The sequence below is a fragment of the Xenopus laevis genome, chromosome 9_10S (genome assembly GCF_017654675.1).
Source record: "Xenopus laevis strain J_2021 chromosome 9_10S, Xenopus_laevis_v10.1, whole genome shotgun sequence".
Classification (NCBI taxonomy): Eukaryota; Metazoa; Chordata; class Amphibia; order Anura; family Pipidae; genus Xenopus; species Xenopus laevis.
The window spans coordinates 74,371,941-74,385,296 of NC_054388.1; the positions used below are offsets into that span (position 1 = coordinate 74,371,941).

At 39.2% G+C, this 13,356-nt stretch overlaps 1 protein-coding gene across 2 annotated transcripts in view; it reads right to left on the minus strand.

The window, feature by feature from the left end:
* The window catches only part of vwc2l.S (von Willebrand factor C domain containing protein 2 like S homeolog), a 76,407-nt gene that overhangs the window by 43,000 nt on the left and 20,051 nt on the right, over positions 1-13,356 (minus strand). Inside the window, exon 3 of one of the 2 annotated variants that reach the window (XM_018237764.2) lies at positions 6,814-6,943. In XM_018237764.2, coding sequence (XP_018093253.1) covers positions 6,814-6,943 — 130 coding nt within the window. Of the gene's footprint in view, positions 1-6,717; positions 6,944-13,356 lie in introns of both variants that reach the window. The other variant, XM_041578153.1, reaches the window with a different exon arrangement.

Sequence of the window (13,356 nt, forward strand, 5' to 3'; positions counted from 1 at the left end):
TATGTCAGTGTTTGAAATAAATTAGGCTTATGGATGGGCAGCCCTGCACTTTTTCTTAGGCTGCTGTGGGAGTATAAAGGCTACTGTTCCTGGGGCTGCTGGCTTAGCTCTGGCACACACTGCAGGGTTTTAATTGTTGTTACTTTGTGGTTGTGCTGTGAGAGGCAGGCTTGGCTTCCAACAAAGGGAAAATACTTTCATTGCAAAAGGGCAAATCAAATAACAACTCTTTGTAACTAAGGAAACTCAGTGTCAAGATGTGCATCTTCCTTATCAATGTTCTGCTTTTATACAGCCTTCCCATAACCCTTTGGATGATGAGACTAGTTTCTAAATATAATATGTTTATATAATATTTATATTATATTTGGCCATTCTTTATCCATTTAAAGGGGACATATACAGGTGTGGATTTGCTTCTCTGACACAACAAGGCAAGCAGTACCCTAAGGCATCACTCTGCCTCAACCTCTCACGGATACTTGATGTTTGCCAAAATGCTGGGGAGTGGGAGATTTAAACAGCTGGCAAATGTCCTGCATGCCAAGTCCCAAGTGCTCTGGGAACAAATACACATGCAGCTGGGCAGCATTCTGCCCCTAAAAATCATGCCACCTTAGGCCTGGGCCTTTGTGACTAGAGAAGGTCTTTTTTTCATGACTCCCTGGCAAATACCATCCTTATGATATATAAAAAGGGTAGTGACTGTTAGTCATGGAGCGTGCAATCATCATGTGTCTGCTGGAAAATGATTGGACCAAAATAGCCCATAGCTAACAGCAACAGTAGGAGAGAGTGGGCACTTTGCAGGGGACACCCGCCCCCAGTGCAAAATCAGTGTCAGATTATCTTTAGACAAGCAGAACAACATTAAAACCTGATGTAACATCTGTCATCATTTGCACCAAAAAGAGGCAGGGGCAGGTGGCCCTTTGCAGGACGTATAGCAGAATTAAAATTGCAAAACAAACAAAATTTGCAAGATTAAAGTTAACGTAAACCCTCAGATTTCCTTTGCCAATCCTTTTCACAGTTCCTCCGCTGGATCACCAAGTCTAGATAAAATCATAGATCAGCACCACAGGCTATGGAAAAAAACAAAAAACAGAACCTAGCATAATATTGCCACATTTAGTGCAGTAACAAGCGTGTTACAACACAAATCTGTGTGTGTCTTGAACACTGAGTGCATATCAAACAATCGCTTTCTCCATTGTTATGGTGCAGATCGTGGAGGTGAACCTTTGCAATACAAAGAGACTCCCACTCCTGTGTATTTCACCTGTGCATCCACTCACTGCTTCAACCTGAAGATATGTCACACTTAACGCGTTTCACTGAGGACAACTTTTTCAGAGATCTGAAGACCTCGCTAGGTGCTTCATACATGTACAGCTAGTGCAGCAAGTGCCCCAGGGTTTTCTTTAAATCAGGTGTAAGATGTAAGAGAAGGCCCTGTAATATGCAGTGAAGAGAATTTGGAAAACCACATGTGTCAGTTTAACAAGTTTAGGGGGAACACATCTCCGTCTGTATCTTGCCAATAGGAGCTGTACTGGGGACAAAATCAAGCTGACATCAGTCATTGTATTTTCTGGAACATTTTTAAGCATTATAAAACATAACTGTTTTATTAGGCCTGTTTTACTGCTTTATGAGTTGCTCTCTATGAAATTACTAGGCTTTTATGGCAATAATATACTTGATTTAGACTGACATTAAAGTGACACTAAAATACATGCTGCTTACTGTATATTAAAGAACATGCAAGAGCAACACATACATATTATACTTGCTCACATATCTTGGATCAAAGTCAAGCCTTATCCCATCTAGGATGGAAAGTGTTTCAGCATAGTGGCTTATTTATAAAGGCGTAGAAAAAAAAATCAATATAATATGTCTTCATTTGCAATGATCGTTGTTTTTTTATACACCTTTATAAATAAGCCACTATATGTGCTGAAATACTTTCCATCCTAGATGGGATAAGGCTTGACTTTGCTCCCGATTCTTACCTACTGGTGGTCATGTAAACCTAGGAATCATATCTTTATAAATGTGGTGCACAATTGCACCTTATGCGGAAATGTGGGATATACGATGAGAAATTGTAGTACAGGTATGGGATCTGTTACTGTTATCTGCTGCAGATCTTTGTTTCACTTTGGATATAGTGACAACACCGGCAAAATGTAGGCTTTAGTGGAGTGCAATAGGCCTGCCAAAGGCTGGGCAGGATCCTCCAGTGCCTGGATAACTCAACTAAGATGGTTTGGAGTTTGGATGCCGGATTTCTGTATTCAACTTTGGAGATGGGTGAGAGATGCAGCTCAGCATGGATGTCGTTTTGTGCTCGCGCTATAGACAGTGTTGGGAGCTGGATAAATCTGGATGCCTGCTTCATCTCTATGTGAGTTTGCCTGGAATGGTAGAGAAAGAGGAACTAGGATGGTTCTGTGTGTGCTCGACTGGAAGATGTCTGGAGCCTTCATCGCTGTGGATGATGAAGCTCTGTGTGAGACTACCATCTGTGTGACTCCCTTGGGTAAGTGTTACCTTTGGGAAGGGTAGGAAAGGATGAGGATCCAGCGATCTCCTGTTTATGGAAACAGGCTGTTTGTGAGCCTGCCACGTGGGGGCAACACTTTCCTGTGGGAAAGCATGTGGGCAGGTAGCGCTACCTAGAACTGTAGTCTTTTGGGGACAAGGGATGGAACTCTTGGGCTGCCAAAAGGAGTGGTGCGGGACTTTGCCTGGCAGGGAATCACCAGGACTGGACTGCAACATGTTCTAGGGTAGTGGGTCATGCTTTAAATGCATTTGTGTGCGAAACGTTACCTTTTACTTCCCCTTTAATATTACACTTATTTTATATAAAGTTATATTGTTATATAATAAAAGTGTGTGAGTGATTTGTTTCCTAATGGGAATATCCTCAGGAGTATTCCAGGACCCCATTAGGTGGAGGCACTGCCAGAGAAGAGTTTTCCCAGTACCTTTCACCTTGCAAAGGGAACTCAGGACCCGAGTTGGTAAGCTGGTACCCTTGTAAAGTGTAATCATGTCCCCTCGCAAGTGCCTTTTTTCCAGAGAAAATAACCCCAACCTTGACAGTCTACCCTCATAATTTAAGTCTTCCGTCCCTCTAACCAATTTAGTTGCACGTCTCTGCACTCTCTCCAGCCCATTTATATCCCTCTTAAGGACTGGAGTCCAAAACTGAACTGCATACTCCAGATGAGGTCTCACCAGGGACCTATAAAGAGGCATAATTATGTTTTCATCCCTTGAGTTAATGCCCTTTTTTATGCAAGACAGAACTTTATTTGCTTTAGTAGCCACAGAATGACACTGCCCAGAATTAGACAACTTATTATCTACAAAGACCCCTAGATCCTTCTCATTTAAGGAGACTCCCAACACACTGCCATTTAGTGTATAACTTGCATTTATATTATTTTTGCCAAAGTGCATAACCTTGCATTTATCAACATTGAACCTCATTTTCCAGTTTGCTGCCCAGTTTCCCAATTTAGACAAATCACTCTGCAAAGTGGCAGCATCCTGCATGGAACCTATAGTTCTGCACAATTAAGTATCGTCTGCAACAATAGAAACAGTACTTTCATTGCCCATTTCCAGGTCATTAATTAATTAATTAATTAATTAAAGTATATTTTGATGAGGATTGGTCTTCCTATGATATATACAAAATAAGGAAATGCTCCCCATACAATAAATCTAAAGCTCTGATGGGAATTAATAATTAATATTAAAGTCAGGAGCTAAAGAAGTTGCTCCATACAGTAGCTGGACCTCTGAGGCCCAACTGAGATAAAATGGGTCATTATTAAACTGTAAAAGTAATTCATTCTCTATGGCAGGAAATAGCAATATCTGAGAAACATGCATTGAATGCAAAAATGATTGTGAGCGGGTGTTGGAAACCCTTGGTCCTTCGTTACATATTCAGTCAGTGGGGCTACATTTTTGATATCACATACAGGGAAAAACAATTACAATGTTTTAGAGTAATCTTGATTTTTGTAAGGAACAGTAACCATAATTTGAGCCCCTAGTGACATATTTTAACAGTTAGTATCATGAACTTCCAAGTTTCAGTGTTATTTCCCAGGGGCTTTCATTTGTAACTTTGGTAACAGGCTGTTCTCTTCCTTTCTATATGGCACTTCTCAGAACACAATGTAAAATTACTCACATATATATGTACTTAGTATTATTTGTTTACTTGCCAGCAGGGATTACTCATGACAAACTATAGAGAGATTGCAGTAGGCTGCTTGATTACTGGAACGGCAAAGTATCACTAGTAGTGATGGGTGAATAAATTCGCCTGTCACAAATTTGTGGCAAATTTCCACATTTCGCCGCAGGTGAATACATTCCAGAATCTCCCGTGAAAATTTACAAGGGAAAATTTGCCTGCGTCTAAATCGCCGCGAGTCAACACTTCGGACGTCCATTGACTTTAATGCCAGAGTCAAAACTGACGCGAGCGACCTTTTGGACGCGTCAATTTTGATTTTCACAATTTTTTCGCTGTTTTGGGAGAAAGTCGCCCATCACTGATCACTAGGTAACAAGATAGCTCAAAATTATGATCAGCACAAGCCCTTTATATTAAACCCATATTTATGTCCCTTTAAACCTTTCCACCCCTCCTATGAGCTTAATAAGGTCCGTGCTGGAATAATATTAGGAGAGTGTCTGCCCCAAATGCTACCTGATTCAGCCAACCCTGTACCTTCCCAACTTTACCCCCAATGTTTAGGAACCCCCAGACTGGGCAAGAGGGTCCATCGCAAATTCACAAGTGTAGGGAGTTTTCTAGTAAAAAAATTATAATCAACTCATAAAGTTACCAGAACAGATTTTTGGTGTGTAACAGAAGTATCCCACAGAGATCTAGCTCTACTACATGGGTATATGCATTTCTTTTCTTTTTCCCTGCAGCATCCCTACTATGTTGACATTCATGTGCTTCAGGTTTGTTCTATAAAAATGTTTTGGGGAAGTGGGGGCACACCAAGATATATGCCCTGGGCTCCCTGGTACTTTAAAGTAATGTAATATCATTCCCCCTTTTGAGAGAACCACTAGAGGCAAAGTAAGGCTGGTTGTAGGCTGTCTGCCAGTTTAGACATGGCTACAACACTTTGACCTAAGCTAAGGAGATAATAATAAAGGGATAATAATTATACATTTACCTTCTATTAAAATACAAAGGGTGACAAAAACTGAAGACATAGGGGCATAGTGGCATAGTGAAAGTAATGAAAGAAAAAAGACCATTTACAGACAAAGGGAATTGTTTTGAATACACAAGAATTGCATTTATTTTATGTGAATATTTTGAGGATATTTGTTCTTGTAAATTCATTTCTCACTCTCATTGTTGCTGTCCTTGGAATGGCAGTCTGTATTAGTGAAGGATAGAATCATATGGGAAACTTGGCCCTTATAATCTTAGAGAAATTGATATTAATGCGTTTTAATTTATTTTCATCCCAAAGCTGGTGGTGGGACTGACTGCCAGTGTAAATAATTCAGTCCTTCAGAGCTACACACACTCATCCTCTTCATCTGTGAAAGCAGCATTACTGTCAGCTGACAAGCAGCTATTGAGGAAAGTGCAATGGTGTGTGGAAGCCTCTCCATAGAGAATGTTTGGCTTTCAGACTAAGAAGAAGATTCTGGTGCAGTGTGGATTTTCACACCTTTCACCTTTGTTTTTGGCATATATTGTTATATAAAAGGAATTCAGTTTTGTGAATTTGCACATAACAACGCTGCAGTGAAATGCATACCTATTAAAGGGATACTGTCATGGGATTATTTTTCAAAATATATCAGTTAATAGTGCTGCTCTAGCAGTCATCTGCACTGAAATACGTTTTTCAAAGGATCAAACAGATTTTTTAATATTTAATTTTGAAATCTGACATGGAGCTAGACATATTGTCAGTTTTCCAGGTGCCCCCAGTCATGTGACTTGTGCTCTGATAATCTTCAGTTACTCTTTACTGCTGTTCTGCAAGTTGGAGTGATATCCCCCCTCCTCCCAGCATATTATTTTTGTTAAGGTTGCATATGAAATACTTGTTTGTTAAATATTGCAATATACATGTTCCCATAAATCAGTATTTAAGTAATATTTTCTATGGAACAGAATACTAACAATGCTTTTATGGAAGTAGATCATAATGGGAGAACATCCCTAAAAGTAGACCTCACATTAGTAAAGTATGGGCTCTCCTGCCATGTAAGCGTCCTGCATATTGCTGTTCTGTATAATCTCCATTAGCTTTGTCTTTACAGAAGACTTTAGTTTACCTTTAAGAAATGTGAATCATAATAAGCAAACATTTGTTGAATATTAAAATCTTACTTACAATTTGTGAATGTGAGACATATTTAAAAATAAGCTTTTACAGCAGAAAAAGGGTGTAAAAAACATTGTCAATTAAATGGCTTATTTTTTATATTGTTTATGAATATACTGTATTGTGTTTGTAATTAGAAATGCAGGTTAAAACTTCAAGAAAACACAAGTTGTGTGTATTTTAAAATTTGAGATAATAGGGGAGTCAGAGTCAAGTCATCAAGCCTGCAGCCACTCGGCCTGTATATACATTTAATAGCAAATCATGTTATGGTACATAAAAGGATTGCTGGGCAATAGGAATATCCCACCATTGGCAGTTCCCAGAAGGGCTGGAGCAGGCTACACAGCGGCATAGTCTGGATCGATATTCACTGCATCTGGATTAGCCACATGGGCATGCTCACCATTCTTGCAGACCGGACAGCACTGCTCAGGCTCGTAAACAGGGTTCACACACTCTGGAACAGCACAGTCTGCCACCACACAGTGCACTTCATTGCTGGGCTCACATCTGCACCATTCACACGGAGAGGGCTGGGGAAGAAAGGGAAAATATGTTAACAAAAACCATGTTAAGCTTTCAAGTACCTTCAAGTATTCGTGCATCCTTTCAATTCCCTCTCATGCCTTCATCTCCATTAGCAGCATCCACAGAACTTGTATGTGATGTACAGAACAGGCGACCTTTCATAAACACTAGGAGATGGGTATGCAGATAGATATGTATATATTTATTTTCCAGCCACTTCTATTCTGCCCCTTCTTTTCTTTAATAGCAACAAGACCTACAGTGGTTATGAAACAGGCAAAGTCTGCACTGCAAATCTGCAAATGGGGATTGGGAAGCTTTCCTCTCCATCTAGTATTGATGTTTGTGGCTCCATGTGCCAGTATGTTCATCTCCTTATGGTGATCTGTAAAGGAACTTAAAACACAAGACAGGGGGAAAAATAATGTAATAACTGTGCCTTGATCACACAAGACTGCTCACAGATCCAGTGCCTAGGGCAGCACTGGACCTGAATACTACTGTTAATTGTTTAAACCTGTGTGAATACTTAATAAGGAATAGTCTGTACCTAGAGTAGAACACACAAGGAGGAAATCAAAATCATTATGGCAACAGCAGTGAATACAGCTATTTCATTGGCATTACTCCTAACATATTAGTTCTAATGTGAACTATACACACTGAATCTGATATGGTATGATATGGCAATGCGTTTATAACTTCCCTAAATCTAACTTTTGTTCCCACCTAGCTCTCCAAAGTAAACATTGCACATTTAATCACCAATAAAAAGTTGCTGAAAAAAAATAAAGAAAGCTGCAAGTTGCAATCCAGCAACACTGCTATGAAAGATGTCAATTTAAAGAAGAATATGCCATAAGAACACCCAAGAACAGGTGTTAGAGGATTTGAGAATCAGCATTTCCATCAGTACCAGCAACCAGTTATATTGGGATTATGCACCAATTTTTCATTGCTAATACTACACTGTAATCAAACATCAGAAGGATGGATATAATATTGTTTAGTTTAGTGCTCCACCAATGGTAAAATGAAATCAAAAACAAAGGGTCAAGTGTATACAGAGCAGGATGGCTGGACTGCCATTCTTGGATACTCTCGATTGGTTGTTACGGTTGTTGGACTGCAGCACCCATCATGCTTAACCTATGATAAAGTTCTTTAAGTTGTAGTCTAGCAACTAGTGGGTAAAACACCACTGCTATGGAAGGTACAGTATACAGTATGTCCTAAATGCAGAGTGACTGATGCAACCCTAGCGGGCAAGATTGTTACCAGAGTATTTAGCAATTTGGAGACCTGAAAAAGGGTGAGGATTTTACATGGGTTGCCTCAGGGCCACATGACATGAACCTTTTATAGAAGTTCTGCACTGAGGGGTTACTATTCCCTCAATTCACAATATATAGAGTATTCTGGGAGTTCCTACGTGCAAGGTGGAGCCATATTTTTGTATTTTGCACCTTGCCCCACACTTCTCTCTGAATTTTCTCATGTCTCTAAACTCCTTTGTTCCCCCCATGAATACAGAGTTGCATTCATGAGGGACAGTAAAGGTGAGGCACAAAGGTATCCACTCCAACCTTCTGCTTTTTCTTTATACAATCATCACTGGCAACATTAATCACATACTGTATCTTGTAGCACCTAAACTGCACTATACATATCACTGGGTAATATCAGAAAGACAGAAAAATCTGATCTCACTGTGTAATAGTGGTTAAGATGATTCTCATTGGAGAATTCTCCATCGTCTGTAATTAAGATGCAATCTTTGGATAGTTGAGTGTGCCAATATGGAAATTTTGACTGAGATTAACATCTCCCTTGACTACCAACTGGAAGAAATCCAGACAAGAGCGGAAGAGCTCGGTAGCAGAACACCTAATTCTTTGCGTAATGCTCTGTTTAAAACATTCCTCTAATCTGCCATGTGTATTTGTTAGCATTTTTTCAGCTGTTCAAGGCTAGCGAATATATTGGTGCATTATAAATATTAGAGATAGAAATGCTTGTTTCTGTCAGAGCCGGGGAAGTGAAGCCTCATTTTTTAGTATATAACATGCAGACATTCAAATATGGGCATAAATATATTTCTGACATGCCAAGTCAAGTGTTTGAAGATATATAGGTTGTCAGTAAGTGGGATCTAAACACTGTCACACAAACACACTTTGGGGCACATTTACCTAGGGTCGAATATCGGGGGTTAATTAACCCTCGATATTGGACTGCCGAATTAAAATCCCTCGACTTCGAATATCGAAGTCGAAGGATTTTGTGCAATTCGTTCGATCAAACGATCGAAGGAATAATCATTCGAACGAACGATTAAATCCTTCGAATTGAACGATTTGAAGGATTTTAGTCCATCGATCGAAGGATTATCCTTCGATCAGAAAAACCTTGGAAAGCCTATGGGGACCTTCCCCATAGGCTAACATTGGCCTCGGTAGGTTTTAGGTGGCGAACTAGGGGGTCGAAGAAATTTTTAAAGAGACAGTACTTTATCGAATGGTCGAATATTCGAACGATTTTTAGTTTGAATTGTTCGATTCGAAGTCGAAGGTCGTAGTCGAAGGTCAAAGTAGCCAATTCGATGGTTGAAGTAGCCAAAAAAAAACATTCGAAAATTGAATTCCTCTATTTTCCTCTATTCCTTCACTCGAGCTTAGTGAATGGGCCCCATAATGTTTTGCTGGAATACAAATTCCAGCATACTTTAGCATATTATCAAGGGTTAAACATGCCAGTAGTTGTAGTTTATAAATATCAAGGTTGTATTTTTAAAGGAATCAAATACATTGCTAAAACTTACTCATTTGCTCTCCCTAGTTCTACAAAGTTAACATATGAAGCTTAATTACAGATGCAAGAAAATGCCCCAATGAGCATCACCTTTACCAGCTCTACAACATCAGTTACACTTCTATCTGATATATTGGGAATACTGTGCAGTATTTACTTATGGACTGGGCAGGAAGGGGCAGGAGTTACTTGCAGACTGGGTGAGGAGGGAAAATCCAGAGGGCTATGTTGAGAGTTTAGTTCCATTTCAAAACCACTTAAAAAAGCCTGTGCTGGATAGTGCTAGAAAATGTGACAACATTTGGGCAGGCCCGTACTTGTGTGCAGGCCACGTAGACCTGGGCTTAGGTTCAAAGTTGAGAAGGCAGCATACCACCCACTGGCGACATCTGAAATGGGGAAATGTGCCAGTGATAAGGGGAGCAGCACCAGGGAAGCAGTGGAGAGTAGGTGAGGGAGATATGAGTGGGAGGGGGTATGATGTGGTGCAAGTGACCTAGGGTTACACCAGTGTTAAATTCTGCCCTGCATTTGGGTGGATCTAAATAAAATAAATATATTACTGGAGAACTCTTTCATTGTAATCAAGGTTAGGAAGCCTACTGTCAAGGGGAAGGTGTAGAAAAAGTCTTAGTTTTAGGGAATGTATAGAGTACAAGTCTTACAAGAATCCATCTTTAAGGATACTAGGCTACAATTATATAATCTCAGTCTTATAACTACTCCTTAGCAGGAAATTGGCTTATATGTTCATAGTTTTTAGGGGTCTTATCCCTAATTTAGTGCTGTTTATAGCATCAATAGCAGTGCTGCTCCACCAGATGTTGATGATCTTCTGAGCAATTTTACATTCATTAGTTTTGAGGGTCTACATTTCCTTGAACAGTCAGTATTTGGTTTCTAGGAACGATGCTGTTCTGTTTCCAAGCCAAAGTGACTAACATGGTTTCAAGGAACCGCTCCAGCTTTTAAAAAGATTGCTCATAACAGTCATTTACTTAGAGTAATGCAAGCTAACAGACAGATAATGGAAGCACTAGAAGCTATTTCTTCAATATAAATGTGACTTTACAGTTATTATATTTATGCCATTATTATAAACAAATTTATATTTTTTGCCAGCATAATACCCTGGTGATTAACTAATATTCTACTATTTGTGGGAAGTAGTGTAATCAAGTCAACAAATTAACGGTTCCAGGAAAATAAATATTATACTAAATAGGTTGTTCCTACATTTTTCTCCTTGTTTCAAATCATCCTGAATGGTAAGGAAGAAGCAACCTCAATACATCCGTTTAGATAATATTGTTGTTTCATAGCTAATACAGGGCTCAGAAAATTCCCTTGACCCAGCTATGGGTATTGCTTGCTTTACATTTAAGGAGTTATCTACCACTAAAAGGGGGTGTGCAAAATGCAAACTGGCTGTAATCGACATTTTTTTGCACTATTCACCTTGCTTTCCCAGATTTATAAATTGCCATAGGTCTCTGCACAGAGACCTGCATTGGCTCCCATGAATACACTGCTGTATGCATACGGCCCCATCAGGCCAGGCTGAGGCCTATAGGGGCCCCCTTCCAATCCTTAGCTTGCACATCAATCAAACAAGCAAATGGCGGATGGATGCAATGGGGCCTTGTGGCAGGCAATAAAGACAGGACTAATCTGTCTCCCCTGATTCATGCACCCCAATAATATCTACAATATAGTCCATATAACACAACTTCAAATTTTACAAACAGTGAGACAACTTCTGGAACTCTCTTGGGATCTTCTACTCTGCCTTCCTCCCCCACTTTAATTTCCATGTATGCTCTTTTTTTGGAAGAGGGGGTCAACTGGCTCTGCCTTAATCTATAAGGTCCACAACATTTATCTTTGTGAAAAAGTCAATGGACAAAAAGGTTACTACTATATATCATGCTTCTTTATATTGTTTTCTTTATAAGTGGCCAGGGATATGAATGTGTTGGGACAGAATTGCTGCTGTTACTAGTGTGTTCAGTAGATGGCCCTTATGTAAATCTTCCTGTTGTGGCCATTACATAACTGTTCTACCATTGGGACTGCTTCAAGCAGGCTTAAACAATCAAGTATGGGGGAATTAAAAGCACCATTAAACAAAAGAAAATGGCAACACAAAGTAGTACAGGAAAGGAGTTTTATAGTGTGATGGTGAAGAAGCAGGGCTGTGAACTCAATCACGAGGGGAGATTAGTATAAGCAAGATCCTTCTTGCCAGTCAATTGTATAAGTTCCACCTTGCAAGCCCTGATTGACAGACTTCCAGGGACCCTAAGAGGGTGGCATGCTCTTAAAGCAGAAGTGACCCATATCCAATTAAAATTGAAATATGTTGAATTGAGGAAAAAGGACATATAGGCACACTTTGATGAAGAACACCATTCTGGAAAGACTTTAGTGTCACTATCCCTTAAATATTTTTTTTTTAGAAAAGGATGTTAAAAACCAGAGTTGCAGTGAACGAAAACTGAAATATAAGAAAGGGTGATTGACAGATAAAATTGCTTTTTGGGTTTCCTGCAAATTATTAATAGGGTGCACTGAGTGACTACAGGAATATTAATTTTTTTACAGAGTAAATTCTTTAATAGTGTCTGGTGAGATTCTCATATCTCAATACTGCTACAGCATAGACTACAAGCATTAGCATTGGGAAAAAATGACTTTTATAATAAAAATGAGACTTTTCATTCATGGGAATTGTATGTAGATATGAACCCACAGTAAAGTGGATGCAGAACAATTCTTTTTCACAAATAGGTTTTATCAATCATCTTTTTTCCTTTAGAGTAATAAGTGAATGTTTTACTCCCCTATAAGTTGTACAGAGTTAAAACAAGTTAAAAGTTAGAATAATGGCTTCCCAAATAATGAAGTCCTTTTTGTTGCACCTGGATAACAAATGTGTAATAGAAGCAGCCCATTCAGTTCATGGTTAGTTGAGTCATTATCGGGTACGTACCTGGTGGAAAAGATCACTGTAGCCCAGTTCAGTTTCTAAGTTTATATAATTATCTGTATGTGTATAGTGGTCCATCAATCCAGGCCCAAATACATGTACAGGTTTTATGGATATTGGTCGGTTTTGGGATTGGAAAGGTTTGAAAATGTAATCTGCCCATGCACCAAGTCAGTCTGTATGGTGCTTTGCATATGACAAAGGTCTTTGTATTCTAGAATTGGTCCACTTTTATTTAAAGGGATGGTTCACCTTTAGGTTAACTTTTAGTATGTTATGGAATGGCTAACTCTAAGCAAATTTTCAAGTGGTCCTATTTTTTTTTAATTATTTGCCTTCTTCTTCAAAATCTTTTCAGTTTTCAAATGGGGGTCACTGACCCCATCTAAAAACAAATGTTCTGTAAGGCTACACATTTATTGATATTGTTACATTTATTACTCATCTTTATCTACAGTCCCTCTGCTATTCATGTCCGTCTCTTATTCAAATCAGTGCATTTGGACCTTAGCAACCAGATTGCTAACTGGAGAGCTGTCAATTAAAAAGCTAAATAACTGTGTTTTCCAGGACCTATTATCCCAGCATCTTTGCAAAATTGCAGTCAGGATGGTTAAG